Genomic DNA, 22,180 nt, shown 5'->3' with positions numbered 1-22,180 from the left:
CAATACCTCTGAGCATCCTTATCACCAGTGTTCTGAACTCTGCACCTGATAGGCTGGTTGTCTCTATTTTACTTAGTTCTTTTTCTCGAATTTTGTTCTGATCTTTCATTTGGGCCATATTTTTTTGTCTCCTCCATTTGTCAGCCTCCCTGTGTTTTTTTCTGTGTATTAGGTAGTGCTGCCTTAACTCCCTTAGTGCACCTTTAAGTTGTGTGTGGCAGAGCCTTTAGGTATTGATAGGGTGATTCAACCTGCTTCATTGCTTTGTGGCTATGTGGGGGAGAGGTTGGAGAGAGGACAATGTCGTCTGGCTGCTGGAGGCTTGCCCGGCACTTGCCCCATTTCTCATCACTTTACCCCCTTCCCATAGGCGACTGGTGGCTTCTCTAGCTGCTGCCCCTGTGGTGGATCCCAGAGTTTGGGTTTGTTCTAGGACTGTGCAGGCCTTTTAGATGAACTCTCCTGAGATACCAATAGTTTGATTTTTCCAGCCATAAGTTAAGAGGCTTTACTTCCTGGCACTGGAACCCGTGGCTGTGCAGTGTCCTGGGGCTGGGGCTGGCTCACTCCCAAGGTATCCCTCCCAATTTTATCCACCACACATGAATGTGGAACCCCCCGTCCCGCCTGCTGCTGCCTCCGCCTTGCCACTGCCACACTGCATCCTCTCTGCCCCTGCTCCCATCTCCTCCCCTCCTACCCATCTGGATGAATTTGGCTTCTTTAGATCCTTGGTTGTCGGAGTTCCATACAGTTCAATTTTCTGGCAGTTGTGGGTGTTTTTTGTTTTGAGGTTAGTTGCGATCCTTCTTATGATTCGCAGGAAGTGTGAAGCACAGTCCACCTACGCCTTCATCTTGACCAGAAGTAGTCTATATAAACATTTTATAATTTTTCTACATGGTATCTGAAAATCCTAACATTTGAATTTGAGGAAAGTCTAAATTTACTATGTTTTGTCAGTTCTTATTCAAGTTAGCTTGCTGTTTCTCATGTGTTTGGTGATCTCTGACAATGTATTATTTAACTTCAATTTGTGAAAGGCCTTTGTTCCATTTTGGAGAAGCTTTCCTTCAGAAAGTATAGATTCTACTGTAGAGAGTGACTTTCAAACTAGAACTTGATGCTTCTGGAGGATTTTAGCACAAAACATAAAATTCTACAGTGGTTGCAAGGTTATCCTCGTAATGGTGTTGCTAGAGGAATCCACCCTTGGCAGCCCCACTTCTGGGTGCCTGCATTTCCAAAGCCAGCTAAGGTCCCTGCCATTCTGGCTTTTACCTTTTCCAACTTCCTATGTGGACTCAGATTCCAGTCCCAGCCTCTGAGCAGTCTCACTTTTGTGCTCCAGTGCTCCCAAACTCTTGGTGCTGAAACCTTAGCTTGTCCAGATAAATGCTTGTTTGTGTGTTGTTCTGGGGTGAAGGATTGTCAGAGACGACTTCTACCTTCAATGAGACCAAAAAATGCCTCAAATTATGGAGATCTTGGAGCTTCTACTTAGTCATAATACCAGAAGTGAAAACTATGTAAGACTTTTGACACTGAGAAGCTATTTAAAAGCTTACCTCTATTAATACATGTATGTTTACATACATGTTTATAAATACATACACACACACATATAAGGTTAGTATCTTAGAGAGACACTGTACCTCAAAATATACCTAGAAGGTAAATAAGAATTCTAAATTACGATTATGATCCACAGATTGGCATTTGTTCCTTTGGGTTTCTCACAGTCACCCTCAGTTTTTTGGGAATAACAGTAATACCTGTAAAAATTGTGTCAGATTTGAATCTATAATGCAGCATTCACCTAGTCAACATATAATAACAATTTCCATTATGACCCCAATTTGTGTTATAGCATGGATCATTTTATATTTCTAAAATATATCATTTATAATTTTTGAATGACTATAAAATGGTTAGTATTCTGTTTACATTTACTATTTTCTGAAAGGTCAGGTCTTCAAATTAAGTAAGTTAACCTCAAACAAGAAGAAAATATATAAAATATAGTGCTTGCATTTTTAGCATTAGTGCATACTGTTCTTTATTTGTGAAGACTCTGATGCTTTCCCCAACTTTCTATCCTCAGTGTAGAGTCCACAGAAGGCATTCCATTAATATCCATTGAATAATAAATGCTACTGACCTTATAGAAGACAGACACAAAGCTTTCCCATTATTACCAGTGAAGAGAACAACTTGCTGTGAATCTTCATTATTTTGCTCTTCCCCAGGACAAAAATTGTAAGAAAGCTAACTAAAGTCTTTGGGATCTTAACTACAGTAAGGCTAATGCATAGCTGACCAACAGGAAGTTTCCAAAAAGAAATAATACTTAAAAACAAAGTTACAAATTACAATCTATTTAAATTTTAATTTGTGCATTTGTGGTAATTTATGACTGCAAAACACTTTTTTTTCTTAGAATGACATAGTTAAAGGCACATTTCATCTGAATGCATAGTGTACCATTCTAAAATATCCAGATTTCCTCACAAAGTGCTTGAGCAGTCACTTATACATACAGTAATAGCAAAATATATTTACACTCTATAGTTTAAAATTTTAAAATCTAAAATATATATATATATTTAAAACTACAGAAAAAATTAGTGCTTTCTTCAGCTTAATTGTGTGAATATACCCTGCCCTCTAATTTTTTTAGTGATTGGCTTCAATTTAAAAAAAATTTCTGTACACTGTGTAGTAACAAAAAAGCTGTCAGTTTTTAATGCTAAGAGCCTACTTTAGACATTGCCTTTTATACATATTTGAGAACCAGAAAAGGTGAACAGACTGTACCTCAAAAGTACTTAGTGTTTTTTAAATGATGTGTTAATACTGTTTAAATTAAAGCCAGACAATTAAGCTAAGATCCTCTACTGTCCTTTACCAAAAGTTAACTGGCATTTAAAAATAACTTGAAACAACATATTGCTCCATCTAGATTATCTCCCAAAGGATCTTGGGTAATAATCAATTTGAAAGGATATATGAAGTATCTCTGAACAATTTTAATTGCTCGAGTGTACAACAAAAACATGCCAACACACCCTGGTAAGGCTGAACTATTTATAAACATTTTTAGCTCAACTCTCTATAAACAAATGTGCTTTCATGTTTCTCATGATTTAAACTTGAACAATTTTTAAGACATGAGACCACTGTGATTAAATGGTTAATTCAGTATGGTTAGTTAACAACTTGCTATTCCTGAGGTATGATGACCCTAATATGCTAAGCACAGAATCAAAGATGTTATTATTGAACTAAAGAAAAACAATAAAGTTATGGACTAGAAGGGAAAAACAAATGAACAAATAAGAAAACCCAAGAAAACTCCAGGCAAGTGGAAAAGTCATGGCTTACAAAAAGACTTTCCTATAAGAGCATTTAAAAAAGCCACAAAAGGATCCTCTGAAGAGTTGTATAAAGTACTTGATCAAATTATTTGAGACTTTTGAGGTACAGCTTTAGTGTTATAATAATTTTTATAAAATATAGACTGTTTTATCAAAAATATTTATACATTCTGTTATAATATATTGCTTTTGCCCTTAGGAACTGCCAATATAAAATCTGGATCCAGTGGCCTAAAATGTACAAATGCACTTAAAGTAAATGCTGGAGTTTGAGGTGTCTGCTTGGCCACTGTACAAAAGTGATTAAGTGGTGAAATTAAATAATAAACCTACAACATAGAATACATTACAACTTGCAAATATACATGTTCACAGCATGTATACCATAATAATCCCTATGTTTTAACAAAGATATAGTTCCCTTCTACAGTAGACACAAGAACAAGATGAACTAGGTTGATAAATGTACAATGAATATCAAAAAAAGCAGTAATCAGTTCACTAATTTTGAAAGAAGGTACGACTGAACATACTAATGTCTAGACTTTGGGAATGCATACAGGTAACACAGTATCTTGGTTCAGGCTAATCAGAAGTTCTCATTCTTAAAATTTTAAGTAAATGTTGATGTTTAGTTGTTCCTGTTCATTTCATCATGGTTTAATAAACAAAATTGTTTGGCAAGTAGCTCTGTTGAAAAGCTCTGAGGTTCTGTTACATGGTTGGTAAAGATAAGGCAATAAAAATTTTCTCCTAATAAATATAAAAAAATTTATAAAACAAGACATCAATTCATTCATTAAAAAAAAAAGCCTAAAAATGTGCACAACCTATCACTACTTTTTTTGATATTACAGTAATTTCTTTAAAAAAATAAGAGCATTTGCCATATTCAAACAGAATCATACTATGTGTGAATAGGAATAGTATTCCAAGCCCTTTTTCCTTTTTTAAAAATACAGCTAGGTGAAGTTAACTGATTCATTTTTCCATTTGCTAACAAAATTAGGGACTATAGAGGAGTTTTTTTCCTTTTTTAAAAAGACTATTGATCCAAAAGTATTTGTGATAGATTTTCATGGCTGATATTCCTTCAGCTTAAACTCCATGAAACTGTTTCCAGTGCTCAGATTTATGCTGAAAATACATCAAGAAGCTACTTTTCAAGAAGGTATTAGAAGTACTTTAAAACAAATCTTCGTGTGTTTAAAAAAAACAAAAACAAAAAACAAACTCAGAAGCTACTGGTGGCACAGAAAGCAAATGAAAGGTTGCTATTTTTAAGAGGTCATCTTGTAGTCAGTCTGCTTGGTTTCACAGTGTCTAGGAACTTAACACCAATCAGCAATGTAGTCAAAATCTCTGAACATTTCTTGCTCCTCTTCTGAAAGTATCCTTGGTTCTCGAGGTGGAGTCAGAATAGGTGCTTCTGAGGTAAATTCATCATCAAAATTACTAACATCTTCCCGTCCTCTAATGGTAGGTACAAATGGCGGCTTTACTTTTTTGTCCATCAGCGCAATCCAATCAATTAGCTAGATTACAAAATATAAAATGGCCACTTTAGTTTCCTGATCTTGATTGTTATAGTTTCAGAAAAAAGATCTAACTGTTCATACTTACTCGGAAAAATGGGTGCTTTTTTACATCCTCTGCATCTTTTTCACCAGCTCCAAGGCGCCTCTCAGGATTTCTTCTTAACAGCTAACACAAGATAAAATAAAAAAGTTCAAAGAAAACTAGCAACTTCACTGATACAGATTCTCATAATTTACAAAGATCTAGATTTCTTTTTGGTATGCATTTGCCTAATTCATGCATCTATGAACTAAAAAACTTCTAGAGTTCTACTGAGAAATGTCCTTCAATATAAAAAATTTGAGTAATTTATAAACCATTAATTCTTACCCTTCTCATTATCGAAATGGCTTCTGTAGACAAGAACCTTGGATACCTTACTTCATCATTTACAATACTGTCAAAAACCTCCTCTTCATCATCACCAGGAAAAGGAGACTAGAAGAAATATCTTTGTGTAAGTCAAAATAATTTTCAATACAGTAAAATCTCATCACGTATCCAAAGAACAATCAAGAACCAGAGTGGTCAAACTGAACTAACAAGCAAAATAGAGACAGACTCATAGATAGAGAGCAGGCTGACAGCTCTGAGGGTGGCGGGGATTAGGGGCTGGACGGATTGAGCAAAAAAGAAAAAGGACTGATGGTCATGAACAACAGTGTGGGACTGCCGGGGGGAGGGGGAGGGGGATGAGTGGAGGTGGGAGAGGGTATAAGGGGGATAAATGGTACTGGAAAAAAAATACAATAAAAAAACTTGCATAAAAATAAAAGAACCAGGCAGTAAAAAAAGAAATAAAAATAAATAATTAAAATAACCCACCAAAACACCACACAAACAAGGACTACAAGAAGCCACAACAGATATATATCTATTGCCCACAGGGTATAGCACATACTCTTACTGAAATCTTCCTTAAATTTATTTCATAGGCCTTTAACAAATTTGGTCAAATCATTTGATACCATTTTTCATTTCATTCAGTTCAATTCTGTTTTATTTAATTCATTTGTTTATTTATCTAGCCAGAGAGTAAATATTTTAAGTGTCTACGAGGTAGTGGGAAATATTTAGATAACAGACACAAGCTTTAAGAAGGTCAATACTGTGGAAACACAGAAGGAAATGAGTAGGTGAATGTGATAATAAGTGTTACTACAGAGAAAAGCACAGAGTTTGTGGCAATAGATCAGATATAGATATGCTTTGAATTTCATAGTCAATAGTAAATTAGCATAAAACAATAAGAATTTTGCAGGCATAATAACTGCACTAAGAAGCAGCTGCCAACAAAAGTAAACTGAAAGGAACTAACAAACCACATGTTTCCAAGTACATTAATGCTCTGTACACAGTAAGTCTTAGGACATTTCAGTAAGCAGAAGAGTATTAAAATTATTACTCATAATGACAAAAATGACACCGAGTCATAAAGAAATAGTAAATTACATTCAGCATAACATACACTCTCAACCATGCTGAAAATGTGGCTATACATTATTACCTCAGAATTTTACCTCCTATTATCTCAGAATTTCAGATGGCTTAGATTTGACTGCTTGCTTCCCATAAGGTATTGGAGAATAAGAACGAAGCAGCAGGCAATACCAATAGAAAGAGAGGGTTCTTTGACCTGAGGAAGCTGTGAAAATGAATTCAGAACCCAACTTCCTGCAGCTGAGCTGCCCATGCTATTGCTCATATCTAAGGTAATTTCAAACTTTTCAGTTACCAAAACTTTAGTTTATTCATTCACTCATTCAAAATATATAAATTAAATACCTACCATGTGGGGACAATATTCTTTCTGGAATTGAGATAAGTCAGGAAAAATTCTATTTTGTACGGATTCTCAATCAGAATTTCAAGTGGTATTCAAAGCACTTTTGTATCTTATTTGATCTGTCAATTCTGTGTTTAAAACTGCCACTCTATAAGTCTCTGAATAGTGAAGATCTATCTTCATATTTGTTAAGATGTTAAAGTTCCTTGTTTCTTCAAATAGATTTTAAGCTACCAACAAAACACTAATGAAAGTGTTTTAAACACATATAAAAATGCAATAATCTATTCAGAGGTCAAACATCCGATCCCATTATCTAAGGTTACTCCACTGATAAGTTATGTAGCACAGGAAAAGGAGACATGGTACATTAGTTTATTCCTGGAGTCTTCCCAGTCTTCAAAACTTGCACAAATACTGATACAAATTTCAAACACAAATTTGAATATTCATGATATATCCAATGAGTTTTCAATTATTAGTAATAATAGAGAAATTACACAGAAATTTTAGCCAAACCTCACTTTTATCATAGTTAAAAAGTCATTGCTAAAATTTCACTAATGCTTAAAATTATAAAGTATACTAATGAATTTTAAGTTTAGTTCTTTCTCCAACTAAGCTCTTAGGGAGGTGCTAAAGAGAATTAGCATTTCGAAAAAGAAATCTAAAGAAATAGTGGGCTCTACTGTCTTTTATCTTCTAGCAATTAAGGAGCTTATTTAATTAGAAGCTCTTTTGAAAAATACGGAACAGGAGTCTCCTCATTTGTTCACAGCCAAATTCTCCAGTCACTTTAGAATAGGAGGAAGGAGAATCAGCTGGCTCTTAATTCTGCATTTTGCAATAAACTCACCTTCGTTGCAAGTCCTCTCAATATGGAGGGTAAATTTTAAGCGTATAATTTTTAGTAGCTTAATTAAATCTTATACATAACTGAATGCTACATTTAAAAAACAAAGTAACAAATTTGTTATTTTTAAAAAGGTATTTTAAGTATGTCTGAATTTACAAAAACCACTATTATGAGTACTTCTGGCACTCTTGGAAAGTAAAACCACCCTGGATTAGGGATAAAATACATCTTTCAACCCTAAAACTGAATCATATAACAGCTTTTCTAAGGAGATGTAAAAAATTCAGTTCTTGACTACTGGTTTTAAGAACAGAAATAGGTCGGGTGGATTCAATACCCTATCCTGGATGTAGTAAAAAGCATAATGGTTTAGAGACAGACTCTGAAGCCAGACAGCCCAGTTTAAAATCGAAGCTCTACCACATGAGAACTGTGTGACTTAAAGCAAGTCACTAAACCTCTGCTTGTCTCCACTTATATATTTGAACGTGGATGTAAGATCAGTATTGGGCATATTAAAGGTTGCTGAAAAATCAAATGAGCTAACATTTATTAAGGACATAGAATAGTGCTTAGCACATGATAAACATTTCTTTCACTACTTTTTCAAGTATTCATTCTAATATGACATTCTCAAAAGGGCATCTGGATAAACTAAAATCATTTATTTGCGTGTTTGGGATAAGTGCCACTATATGACAGAGTAAATCACAGAGCAAAATTTTAGAAATTTCTGACGTTCAGTAATTTGGTCATTCATTTATTAAGCTACTAATTTATTTATGCCAAGAATATACAAGAAAGGTTGTTTATACTAGGGAAACTGTAGAACAATGAACCAATCCCGTAAGATAATTTGTTTGCATCTCGAGGTCATCAAGCCCCTCTAAGTAGTTTTCAATTACTTGTCTAAATACTGACTCTTTTCCAATTCCACCCTAATTTATTATTTCCAGCAATTTACAACAAAATAGTTTAGCCTCTTATTACTGCTTTATTTATTAGATATAACTCACTATTTCCTAAGTGGTAAAAATTTCTGTGTACAACTAAATTATCCCCAGAAACATATTTCAAGTAAATCTAAAGAAAACAGTAAGAAAAAAAAACCTAATTTTTAAAATTCTGCTGTATTCTTTTTTGAATGTAACAGTTATTTTTAAGATATAGCTGACTTTACAGGTATAGGGTACATTCTTTTCATTAGTTTTCCTGTTATTCTATTTCTTATGAAATGATCAGTTATATCATTGTATCTTAGAATCATACGCGATTATTAATATTTTATGAATGTTTATAAAACAAGTTCCACTTATGCAATAGATATATTGAGTAGTTTTATAAATGACATGCTTTGTTCTTTCAATCGTCTTTCCTCTTTTCTTTCTCACCTATATTTTACTGCTTACCTCTCCAACAAGCATTTCATATATAAGTACACCAAGCCCCCACCAATCTACAGCCCTTGTATAGGATGTTTCTGTTAATACTTCTGGGGCAAGAAATTCGGGAGTGCCACAAAATGTGCTTGTTCTATCTCCATATCCCATTCCTGAAAAAGGTAAAATTTAAATATTTGTTAGCAAAGAAATAATCTAGAATAAAAATTAGAAGATATCCTTAGGAAATAAAATTAAAGTTGCACATTAGTATGTAATGACCAAACTCACAATATAACAAAGACTTTTAAAGAAAATGTTAAAGACTAGTATAAAGTAAACTCTGCAACAGCAACTTTATTATTTAATAAATGGGTAAAAATAAATAAAACATTCATACTTTATTTACTTATTTTCTCTTTGTCATTACAAGTAATGCCAAGAAGTTACAACAAAAGGAACTAATTGTGAGCTTCAATTTCTATCATCTTTTTAATTCAGTATTTTTAGTAAATTTGTTTGATTTGTTATAAAAATAACACTAAGTATAGTTTGGAAATTACCACAGAGCAAACCTTTGGAAAATCAGGAATTCACCAAATGTGTTATATAATATAGAATATGGTATTAGTATTTTTAGCTAGTTTTCAAATATACTTTCCCTGTAATTTAATCAAATATACATTCTACATATTGAAGATAATGTCTCAATGTATTCAAAAGTATTAAAAGTTCATAATCATCTTCTTATGAAAGGGCTTGAAAAAAAAGACCGCAATTCTAAATATAAAAAGGTATGCATTTTTAATGACTGAAATATCAAACAAATTTGTAAGTCTATAGATCAAGTCTTGAAGGGCATAATTAAATATATGAGCACATTAGGGTGGGAGAATTTTTTGTTGTTGCAAAGTTTCTTTAACATTGGTCATACTGCTTTTTCAATAAAATATTTGTAAAAAGAGTTGGTTTCTCACTCTCTCTCTCACTCTCTCTCTCTCTCTCTCTCACTCTCTTTCCACCCCCTGCCTTTTAAATGCCCTGGCCAAGATTAAAAAAAAATTAGTTAATAAACATGGAAACAGAACTAATTTACTGATTTTTATTCTGTGCCCTGATCACATAACTAGAGCCTATTACATGACATACTTTTAGGTTAAATCTATTCTAATTTTTCCCTTAGTTTTAAAATATTATAAATCTGTAACATTCTAAGTATTTTAATGTGACACATATATATCATGTCACTTACAGTAATATAGTTAAAATATTTCATCCATTCTAATAAATTTCCTTATTCTGATTGTTTTAAAGGAACTTGAAAGTAGGCCCAATTATCTAAGACTTCAGATTTGTAAAACGCTGCTGTGTAAGTAGTTAACATCAGACTTTGGAGTCATAAATATCTGGGTTTAAATACCAGCTTTGCCATTTGTTAGCTGTGAGAGAGCATGGGGACAGCTGTCTTACCTCAAAGCCTACTTTCCTCTTCTAAACTACCGATCTTCATTAGCTTGTTATAATTTAAATGAATGTAAAGCATTTTGCAAAGCGCTTGGCACATAGTGTTTAAAAATGTTAGCTATTATTATTACAATGTACAACATATATTTTCATGGTAATGAAGAAATACACACTTAAATTAGTCTGGTTACTGAATACATATTTTCTGAGCACCTATTATAATCTAGGCATCCATGCCAATTGGCAGGAACATAAAAATGACAGTTAAGACACAACACTTATCTTTAAGAAGCTTACAGGAAACTGGAGGATAACAAATATATATTGATAATTTTATAATGATATGCTAAAAGAAAAATATTATGGAAACACTTAAAAAATGACTCTTAAAGCTGACTTAAGGGTTGGGATATGAGAGGAGTCTCCAGGAGCTGAGTCTCAAGGATAAGCAGCCGTTAGTCAGCAAATGAAGTTGAAAAGGGTAACAGTGGTAGAGAGAGACTGGAAGCGGTTCATTGCTGCTCAAGCAGAAAGTACTAAGCAGGCAGCAGGCAGCAAGGGATCTGGCTGGAGAAGCTCACAGGCAGATCAAGAAAGGCAATGGACAGCAATCTTAGCCACTGATGGGTTTTTAGCAGGGGTGTGCCATGGTTAGGTTTGTATTTACGTAGGCCCCTTTAGCATTTTGGCCATTACATGGCCGACTGATTTGAGAGAGGAAAAGACTAGAGACAGAAAAGATTAAGAGGCTATGAAAGTAGTCTTGTCAAAACACAATGATGGTTGGCCGCTTTAGAGGGGAAATATTTAAAATACATAAAGGAGGTAGATATCAGCACAATCTGATGATTAACTGAATGTGCAAAGTAGAGAAGAGGACAGAGTCCAGGACAATTCCATATTTTCAAACTGGGAGATTGAGAGGACTGTGGCATCATCAACTATGAACCAGATCAGTAGCCTCCAACTTTTGTAGCATCAGTGACTGGTTTTGTGAAAGACAATTTTTCCATGGACAGGGCGGGGGGCAGAAAGGTGGGATGGTTTCAGAATGATTCAAGCACCTTATGCTCAAGCTTACCTCCTGCTGTGTGACCTGGTTCCTAACAGACCTGTACCAGTAACAGTCTGAGGCCCGGAGGTTGGGGACCTCTGAACTAGACTATCTGAGGAAAAGAATGTTTGTATAGCACTTGAGATACCTATTAACTATGCAGGTAGAGCTGTCTAGTAGACAGTTGAATATATGTTAGGGATGGAAATAAGAGTTTTGGGAATCATTAACATATAGTCATTAGTTAAAAACTAGCAGTGAAGAGCAATGGGTTAAAGGCTTACTCTGAAGAACAAAAGCATTTATTGATAAATCAACACTGTCCAATTCACATTAGTTGAAGGAAAGGGAAACAGTTTTACGGATTCAGTAATTAGGAGGCAGTGGGTCCAACAGGACCTAATGGACATATACTTTACTAAGTTCATTTGTTCGTTCATTCATTCATTCGATTCATTTATTCATTCCTTCTCTAACTACTTATTAACTGGACATTCACTGAATACTCTGGATATGCCAAGCACTCTACTATGTGTTATGGAAACAAAGCTGAATAAGAAATAAGAAGTTACCAATGTAGAGGGGGAGAGAGACAATGTTTGTTATAATACAAGGTATTAAACGTAAAAGAAAGAAAGGATAACTATTTACTATATGTCGAGCACTGTGCCACATACTTGTCTCCAATTCTCATAATACTTCTAAATAATGAGGATTATATTTATTTTAAAACTGAGGAAACACTCAAACACTCAATGAGGTTAAAAGTAACTCCTCCAAAAATACAGAGCAAATTAAGTGGCAAAGCCAGATTCAAACTGAAGACTGCCTAGTACCTAAATCCATGCTCTGTACACTTTTTTATGCTACCTCTGATTCAAATGTCCCCAGCTTATTTATGTATTTAATTTTGAATATACAGAAAGGATTCTTGGGATATATATATTTTCATATTTAAAAGTGTTAAAAGTTTTAAGAAGCTGGAGAGAAGTTATTAGGCCTAAGTAATTTGTAATTCACTCTATATAGTCCCAGCATAATGAAAACTTTGGTGGTTAACCAATGTTTTGTAGAATAGTGATAGAATCATTATTAATCATACGAAGATAATCTTTGTTTTATACTATAATTCCTGAAAACCTAACTGTATTCATATCCACAGAATTCTTAATAATGTGATAATTAGGTTATATGAACAACCCATAATGTTTTAATAAAGAATAAATTAAAGTTAAAAATACATTCAACTTTCCACAAACTTGAATATTACCAAAGTACAAAGGAATAGTAATTTATTAAAAAAGAAATTTTAAACTGTCTAATTACCTTCTTTGCAAAGACCAAAATCAGCAATTTTCACAAAGCCCTCTGTATCTAGCAATAAGTTATCCAATTTCAAATCTCTGTTCAGGATTAAAAAAAATGGAAATAAAAAAAAATCAATAAAATCAGTAGATAATGTAGTTTAAAAAAACTCACGAGGAGCCATACTTTCTTTTTACTAAAAACAAGCTTTTCAAGTTATGATTTGAGATTTAAATACTATATTACAAACATTCATTTTTCTTCCTTTTGAAAAGTTTTTTACATATTTTCTGAGTAATTTTCCTGTTACACAGGAAAGGAAGAATGTATTTAATGAAGAATGTTTTCTTTATTTAAATATATATTTTAAAGCACGAAAGGAGTTCAGGTATCTTTAACTCAGATTTTATTAATTTGTTAATTGTGATAATCAGCCTTGGATTAGTTTGAAATATGCCTACACACCATCCATATAAAAGAAATGTCTCATAGTATAAATAAGGTATCAGGGGGTAGATTTAACTTTCTAAGAGTGTAATTCAAAATAAAAAGAAAGCTATGTGTCCATACTAATTGATTACAAATTAAGTTGAAAATATTTTATCCTGAGAGTAAAATAGGACCATGAGGAAACCCTTACCTTGGAAATACTGTTAGAAGTTTGAATAAACTGATGCTTATAGTCTCCTAATTCTGACTGGCCTTTCCATAATTTGTCTGGTCTAGAGCAGCGATTTTCAACCGGTGTGCCCCAAGAATTTTTAAAACATGCAATATCTGACCATTTAGTCAGGGGCACTGACCTCTTTTCCCTTATATTGTCAAATAAAAAAATAACAATAGTCAACACCATAGCTATCCAGTGTGAGTGAATCAAAATTATACCTATTTTTTAAAAAAAGATTTTATTTATTTTCAGAGAAGGGAAGGGAGGGAGAAAGAGAGGGAGAGAAACATCAATGTGTGGTTGCCTCTCATGCGCCCCCTACTGGGGACCTGGCCTGCAACCCAGGCATGTGCTCTGACTGGGAATCCAAAAAGTGATCCTTTGATCTGCAGGCTGCACTCAAGCCAGTGAGCCACAGCAGCCAGGGCAAAATTATACCTTTTTTTTTTTTTTTTTGGTCAGATGGGCAGAAAATACAGTTTTTGGTATGCTGCAGAATTTAGTAATTAGTTTACGTGTGCCTTAAGATGAGAAAGGTTGAAAATCACTGGTCCTGAGCCATGCTATTCCAAGTGTGGCCCATAGGCTAGCTAGCTAATGGGCTACAACCTATTTGCCACAGTTCTGCAATGTGAAAGGTGCTTGTGGCAGACATAAATCAACCATGTCACCCAAGTACACTGTTTAGTTGACAGCAAGACTTAATGAAGGCAGCAGGGTGATGTTTTACACTCTGGCACAAGCTACTTATCATGGAAAACTTTTCAATACTACTAGTTTACAGAAGTTTTCGGCAGTGGATCGGTTGAATGTAAAACATTCACAAAGATTGATATTGTTAGTGAACTGTGTTATCAGAGGCCAACTTATAATTTGACTACTGTAATCATGCAATGGGCAGAGGTTCAAGAACAAAGAGGTTCATCATACAATTACAGTGTTTACCATGTCTTTCAAAATAAAAATTTAACTTTGAGAGGTCGCCTATCAGATGTAAGTGAAAATTAAGAAGCTGATTAAACACAAAATATCTTTCTTAATTATCTTTAATTCTAATTTACACCAAAGTAAGCCATCAGGAAGTATAAAAAATTTACTTACCTATAGACAATTTTGTGTTCATGTAAATACTGCAACCCAAGAACTACACATGCAGCATAAAATCTGTTTGAAGAATTTAAAAAGTTTAATAAATTCCGCTGCTCTTGAATTCTACTTTGTATTTTAGGCATCAAAGCAGAATTCCATAGTTAACTTCACAAATATTTATTTAGTCCTTACTATGTGCCAGGCACAGTAAGAAATGTGCTAAATATTAGTAGTAAAAATTTAAAAATAAAGAAAAAAATACAATCTCTACAGTGGAAGCCATTAACTTTGCCTGACGGCTTCCACTGTAGTCCTTAGAGCAAGCACTTGACCTGGTTCTGTAGGAAAAATGACAATATGCTGTAAGGGGAGAAGGACAGTGTGAAAAGAACTTTCATAGGGGAAATACAGGGCATTCCCTTAAAAAGGAAAGAAATAGATATATAAGAGGCATAACATGTTTGAAACCAATAATAAGTTTACTGTGGCTGAAGTAAAGAATGGGGGAGAATTAGTAGGAGACTAGGACATAAAGATAGCTCAAGGTCACATTGTGAAGGATCTTGAATGTCATATTATGAATACTGAAATTGTTTCCTATTAATGATAGAGAATCAGACTATTTTAATCAGGGCAGGATAATCAGATTTATGTTAGACATTTTTCTGATAGTAGTATAATGGAGTAGAAGTAGGTATCCAGAGGAATAAAAAACAGAGAAGGCTATTATGATAGTACAGATGGAAGATCATGGCAACCTCCACTGTAGTGTCAACAAAGAGAGTAAAAGATGGATTTAAAAGAGATTTTAAATCTAGCATGATAGGACTTAGTACCTCATTAGCTACAGAGGATGAGGGAGAGGAAAAAAGCTTAAGATGACTCTCAAGGTTTCCTTCTTAGTGTAATGAATAGGTAAAGAAATACAGAAGTAGGCAAATTTTTGTTAAGAAAATGAGTTTGGCTTTAGATATGTTGAATCTGAATTGCCTTGGGGTATGTAAAGAGGTCTAATAATTGGGTAAGTGAGTTTGTATCTTATGAATTGTCCCCAGCTAGAATATTAACTCTTGAGGAACAGGGTCCTGTTTGTCTTTTTCATTGTTCATACTTAAACCTAGCAAAATGCCTGATATGTGGTAGTGGTCGGTGTACTGAACGAGCAGGTAGGTTATAAATAAATGATTAAATTAAAAAATGTAGATCTGTCTTCAGTGTAGAATGGCTTATTAGGAGACACTTAGGAGAATCAATTCTTAATTATACAAGCAATACATGGATATTTTCTCTATCAAATACACATAATACCCCAGCCCCAAAGAACAATTATTTATTTCATTTATCCATCTATGATCTCACCCCAATGTTACTATCATCCATAGAAATAACTACTCTTGTCAATTTGGTGAATATTCTTCAAAGTTTTAGAATGCATTTAGATGCACATATAGAAAATACAGCTATGTTTTGTATTTACTTATTTTTATAAAAATGGGGCCACAATTTGGGAGAATCTTAAAATGTAACTATTTAGAAATATTTATTTAATACAACATTAGATATTACATAATTACTTATCAGAGATTTAAAAGGTTTAACTAAAGTCCATTAAAACAAATGTGATTCTCAAATTGCTAAGGTAGTTATTTTTAGCACTTATTTTGGTGGCAAAACATTATGACAATTATAAAAATATTTCTCTTCTCCTTCATTCTTTTAACAGATTGCCCTAGTGATGCTGAACAATTGGGTAATATTTTTTAAAAATATCTATTTCATTGCATACTTACTATTTGTCAGGTACTGTGTTAGATATTTTCATTTATCAGCTGATTTAATCTTAAAATAATGCTTCTAAGATAAATATTTTACAGAAGCAAAAAGAAGCTCTCAGAGTAATTTGTCTAAAGTCAGAGCTAGAAAAAGGTAAAGCTAGGAATCAAACTAATTTTGATTCCACAGTCTCAATCAGTAAAAACTCACTCATCACCTACTATGTGCTAACCACCCTTCTAGCTGTTCCACTAATACACAGAATAGAAATGGTCCTTGTTCCTGCCTTTTACATCTTATGTAAAAAATAAATTTGTGAGATGACTTCAGGTAAAAAGTGCTGTGGAGAAAGAAAACAGAAAATAGAATAGACACGACTTGGACAATAGTGACGTAGTCGTTTTTTCTTTTTTTTTTAATCCTCATATGAGGGAGGACATGTTTAGAGAGAGGGAGAGAGAGGGAGAAATAGAGGGAAAGAAGTATCGATCCATTGCCTCTTACACACTACCTGACTGGGGACCGAACCTCCAACAGGGGTGTGCCCTGCCCTAGCTGGTGTGGCTCAGTGCACTGAGTGTCAGCCTGTGAACCAAAGGGTTGCCAGTTCGATTCCCAATGTAGGGCACATGCTTGTGTTGCAGGCCAGGTCCCTAGTAGGGGGCGCGCGAGATGCAACCACACACTTATGTTTCTCTCCCTTTTTCTCCCTCCCTTCCCGTCTCTAAAAATAAATAAATAAAATCTAAAAGAAATAAAATATAAAAATTAAAATATAGTCTTAAAAAACAAAAACAGTAAACAGGCATGTGCCCTGACAGGGAATCAAACCCATAACCTTTTGGTTTCTAGTTTACTGGACAATGCTCCAACCAAGGCTGACGCAGTGGTATTTTAGATAGGGTACTCAAAAAATTACCTTCGCCCTAGCCAGGTGGCTCAGTTGGTTGGAGTGGTGGTGTCCTGTACACCAAAAGGTGTGAGTTCAATTCCTGGTCAGCGCACATACCTAGGTTGAGGGTTCGAAACCCAGTCGGGGTGCATATAGGAGGCAACCAATCGATGTTTCCCTCTCTAAAAATCAATAAATTGAGTATTTTAAAAAATGACTTTCAAAGAAATAACATTTGAGGTGAGATCTGAATAACTCTATTGCAATGTATCATTTTATTTTTATATTTTCATTGGGCTCATTTCATTTGCATATGACTCGTATTCTTAGCAAAAGTACAAATTCCTAAAGGAATATATATATTCCTATGTGTGTGTATATGTATTTTATATATAGACATAAAAAAACAGGAACAAAGGAATTCCCATGGCAGCACACAGCTAGGCATTGTCTAAATGCCCTGTTTTTAATTTAAAAATATTAATTTTTAAATATCCAGGGAATAAATTATTTGTAGCCTTCTACTGCTTTCTGGCTTTTGCCTCCTTTTTGAAAGTGCCACTGTCTATTAGAACTAACTTCTTTCTTCATCTGAAATTTGAAGGTATGACAGTATATTACTATGTGCTCTACATAAACCTAATGGTTATGATGAGAATCAAATAAAGAAGTGAAAATGCTATACAAATGTCAGCTGTCAGAATACAAATGTGATGAAAATACAAGAATAAACCCAATAAGGGTTTACCATTGGTTCAGGATGTTTTGGAGGTAAAATTGATCAAATTTGCTAATGATTTGGATGTTGCGTGTGAGGGATAAAGAAGGTCAAGACTGACTCCCTGTGTTTTGGCTTGTACAACTGGTAGATGGTACTGCTGTTTAGTGAGATGGAGACGACTAGGAGAGTAGTGAGTCTGGGGAGTGGTATGTGGGGTCAGGGGAAAATGGAAGAATCAGGAATTTAGTTTGAGAAGTAAAATGAGAAGTAATAATAACCATACAAAGGGAAAAGTCAAGTTGGCAAGCGAATGCTGTTAGAAGTACAGGGAAGAGGTCAGGGCTGGAAACATAAATTTGGTGAACACTAGCATGTAGAGTGTAGCTAGAAAGAGTACTTTCCTAGGTTCAAATCCTAGCTCCTCCATTTAAGAGCTATAAACTGTGATGATGACAGAGGAAAAAAACATACATATACTTAATCTCTTGTGTTTGCTATTATTTATTTTTTATGCATTTGAGTAAGCAAAACCTTGACATAATATCCAATTCAAAAACTACAAAAACAATTCTAATGAAGTCTGCTTTCTATGTCTTTCATTGGAAGCAATACATATACCAGTTTCTAGTATACTTTCATAGACACTGTAAACATACTTAATATACCGGTACTTTGAAATTACCCTTTAAAATGCAAATACAAAAGTATTTCATACAATTATATGAAACAGACTATTCTACACTTCTTCCTTCCACTTAACAATGTACTTTGAGTACAGTTAGTATTTAAAGCCATGGCCCTAGATGGCATGCCCTAGGAGAAAGTGTAAAAGAATAAATTTTGCCAAAATGGACCTACATTTTGTTATCTAAATTATCAAATATGATTTAGGGTAGTCCATGAACTTTTGAACATGGACAAGGAGTAAAATAGATACATTTATATATGACAAAAGGTAAGTGAGGAGTTCTAATAGTCCTTGCAGAGATCATTTTTCCATTTGGGAAAAAAAATAATTCAGAGAGCTTTATTCTTTCCCAGGGAGGAAAAAAATCAGTCATGAAAAATTCAGAGAAATGTCTGAAGCATACTCACACAGCTCTTGGTTCAGCAAAGACATCAGTATGAATGTGCATCATTAGGTCCCCACCAGCAGCATATTCCATTACAAAGCACACATGCTCTTTGGTTTGGAAACATGCAAAAAGGTTCACCAAAAATGGATGTCTTACACTATTCACAGTTTCAAAAATTCTTTTTTCACACATCAGGCTATAAGAGAAAACATTTAAAAGTCAATAGGTTTTTGCCCCCCGTAAGTTCTAGTTGGAAAAAACATTCTTTAAAAACTGTAAACTCTACCATAAGCCAAGTTCTTAACTTTAACAACTTTAAAACCCATAAAGTGTGTCTTTGTTTTGCTACACATGCTTTGAAAAATTTGGTCTACTTGACATACAAAATGAATTGAAATATATTAATACAAACTAAAATATATGATTAGCATGACAAAATTACAGAGTTCCCAGAGTATCAGAGCAGCACACATATATAGCTAGTGGTTACAGTTAATAAAAAAGGCTTCATTAGGGGAGACTGTAAAACTTATCAGAACTGGTCAGAGAATTTAGCAAACTAAAACATAATTTTAAAATACAGTTTGTGACCAAGGTAATTTCAATGACAGTGTTTTTAATTCACAAGCTACAGTATTCAAATATTTTATCATATAATATATGAAGTAAAGATATGCTGTATAAAGTTTTAATTTAGAAGGCTGATTGGCAAAAAAAGAGGCTACATGGAGAATTCTGTAACATGCTCCAAGAAGCTCCTTGAGAGTAACATAATTTCCCTGTAAGTCCATAGCAATTACAGGTTGTTCTTGTAAGAACTTTTACAAGCTGCTAGAAAGAATAGTGTTTAAAATTGCTGACTGTGGAACAGTAATTTTGCCTAAATAGCAGAAAATACCAATCCTCTTCTCCCTGAAAATCAACTTGACTTAAAGTAGAAGAACACTAGATCAACTGTTCAAATATAACTTGGAATTAACTTAAATTAAGCACTTGATCAAAATAAAGTAACACAATAGATGTATTGTGTTAACCATTAGATTATTTTTATATCTAATATAAAACAGGCACTTTTTGTTTTGTTTTTGAACCTGGAACCAAAAGTTGACAGTAATGTTTAAAAGCATTAGTCATGCTTTTATTTTTAAAATTAAAAAACTCTTTAAATTTTGTTGTTGATTTCAAAATGCCAAACTAAAACTCTCAAGTTAGAGGGAAGTAGACCAATTCTTCCTTCCTTTTGTGTCTTTTAAGAAAGAGTTCATTTAAAAAGGTAATTTTAAAGATTTTATTTGGGTATCCAGATTACACTGCTCTCAGTTAAAAAACTGAATTTTGAAAATATTTAAGAGTATCCCTGTTTGTGGAAAGAACATAAAAATTTCAATGCTATGGTAATACAGTTGTCTTATGGATTAGGAACTAAAACAGCTATTCATTTTTACATAGTGACAGTAAATGCACCTATTATGTAATAGTGTTTAAATTCCATTTATTATGGTCACACTCAAGATGAACTTTTACCTTCTGATTTTACACAATCTATTCAATATTTTATACATATTCAGAAACAGAAAGCTCCATTCACTGTAACTGTTTTTAAAGCTTTAGGCTTATGTCTACATATATTTGGCAAGGTTTCTAAGTGTTACTACAAATGTCATTATTAGAAATAAATTCATTAAAAATTAAAAAGTTAATAGCTTTGGTGTTCATCACCATTTAAGTTTATTGGAAAATAATGTCCAGTTGGGCAAAGATCTAGATGATGGGCTCTAAAACAACTGAATTACTAAGTCAATCTAAAATTTGGGTAATGTAGATACTCAGATGAAATAAACTGATAATATATTTTGGCTTATGTAGAAGACAAATACAGTCTTCTTCATTGTCTATGGTTTATATTTATGGGCGAATTACTAAGATACGATAGGTATTAGGTTATGCCTATGTCGAACATGTAAAATGGTAGAAGAAACTGAGGAACAATGATCTGAATGCCTCTTAAAACAGTTTTAATGCAACTCTTAAGAATTCTTTGATGAGAACTGGGTAGATATCTTAGACTATTTAGATAAAGGGGTAAGGCTCCCCTTAGACCCAAATTGTCAAAACAACAACAAAAATCTAATCTCCTTTACAAGGTCTTACCCTAAATCTATGGGCACACCATGACATTCCCTTTCTATGGGTTGCTATTATCTGTATTGTTTATTTTAAACTTAAATATATGTAGCCTCTTTTATTAATATAACTAGTATACTTATTTTTTATCTCCCTGATTAATGTTTCACTCTAACACTTTTTTGTGCACCTTCTCCAGAGTTCAGTACATTATTAGATATGCCAGAAAACTTAAAAACTTGTATAAATAGTTATTTTGGTCAGTGGAAAATCACATAATTAATAAGGCTAATGTCTTAGGGCTGAATCCTATATATGTATATAATATGGTTAGTGGTGCTTTTATTGTATGACTGCAACACTATTCTCTTGTCTTGAAATAGGAATTGACAGGAAACATTAAGAGAAGGAGGCTGACAGAGGAAGCATTACAACAACATAAATTTAATATTCTTATTGGACTGGGGGAAGGTGGGACTCCAGAGAAAATGTACTAATGGTAGGCAGAAAATGTGACCTTTGCACATGAATTATTTTGGAGTTAGTCCATAATTTGTTTTTATTTAAAAAGAAGTTAATTTGGATTTTTTTCTATAAAAAAGTCAGTTTCCTAAATAAAGTAATAAAATCACAAAGAAAGATAATTTAGAAAATCAACATAAAAGATTCTGCTTAGTTTTAACTAGTCTAAGTTGTTTATTATTCAGACTTGCAAGTAATACATATTACTTTAAAAATATGCTGCCCTATTTTTTTAATTTTCTAAGTTACTTCTTTTCTTGCCTTTCTCTAATTGCTCCTTTTTTGCTGCTTCCCTCAAATTTCTCTAATAATGAGTTTTATTGCTCATTCCAAATTTTCCCTTTGTTTTTGTGCCAGTTCTACTGAAGATTATTATTTTACTTCCATGTTACTGAATATGTGAATTTATAACTAAAGTTAGATGAGAAGGATCACTATCAACTTTTCACCAAGGCTGAACTAATTTTCTGTAGGGGTAACGGCTAGAGTTCTGGCTAAAGCTCCATTCTCTGACATG

At 33.6% G+C, this 22,180-nt stretch overlaps 1 protein-coding gene across 1 annotated transcript in view; it reads right to left on the bottom strand.

Moving 5' to 3' along the window:
- Positions 1-2,385: 2,385 nt before the first annotated feature.
- Positions 2,386-22,180, bottom strand: part of PKN2 (protein kinase N2) — a 127,038-nt gene continuing 107,243 nt past the window's right edge. The window contains exons 16-22 of the mRNA XM_054592089.1: positions 19,037-19,213; positions 14,568-14,630; positions 12,821-12,897; positions 9,007-9,149; positions 5,286-5,393; positions 5,001-5,081; positions 2,386-4,912 (exon numbers count right to left, since the gene is read on the bottom strand). Of these exons, the coding sequence (XP_054448064.1) occupies positions 4,709-4,912; positions 5,001-5,081; positions 5,286-5,393; positions 9,007-9,149; positions 12,821-12,897; positions 14,568-14,630; positions 19,037-19,213 (853 nt within the window). The 3' untranslated portion in view covers positions 2,386-4,708. The remainder of the gene's footprint in view (positions 4,913-5,000; positions 5,082-5,285; positions 5,394-9,006; positions 9,150-12,820; positions 12,898-14,567; positions 14,631-19,036; positions 19,214-22,180) is intronic.

This window comes from Pteronotus mesoamericanus, unplaced genomic scaffold (assembly GCF_021234165.1).
Source record: "Pteronotus mesoamericanus isolate MK-2021 breed Mesoamerican mustached bat unplaced genomic scaffold, CSHL_Meso_final scaffold_31, whole genome shotgun sequence".
NCBI classification, from domain to species: domain Eukaryota; kingdom Metazoa; phylum Chordata; class Mammalia; order Chiroptera; family Mormoopidae; genus Pteronotus; species Pteronotus mesoamericanus.
Note: the sequence above shows the minus strand (reverse complement) of the source record. Positions and strands in the feature narration are given on the sequence as shown.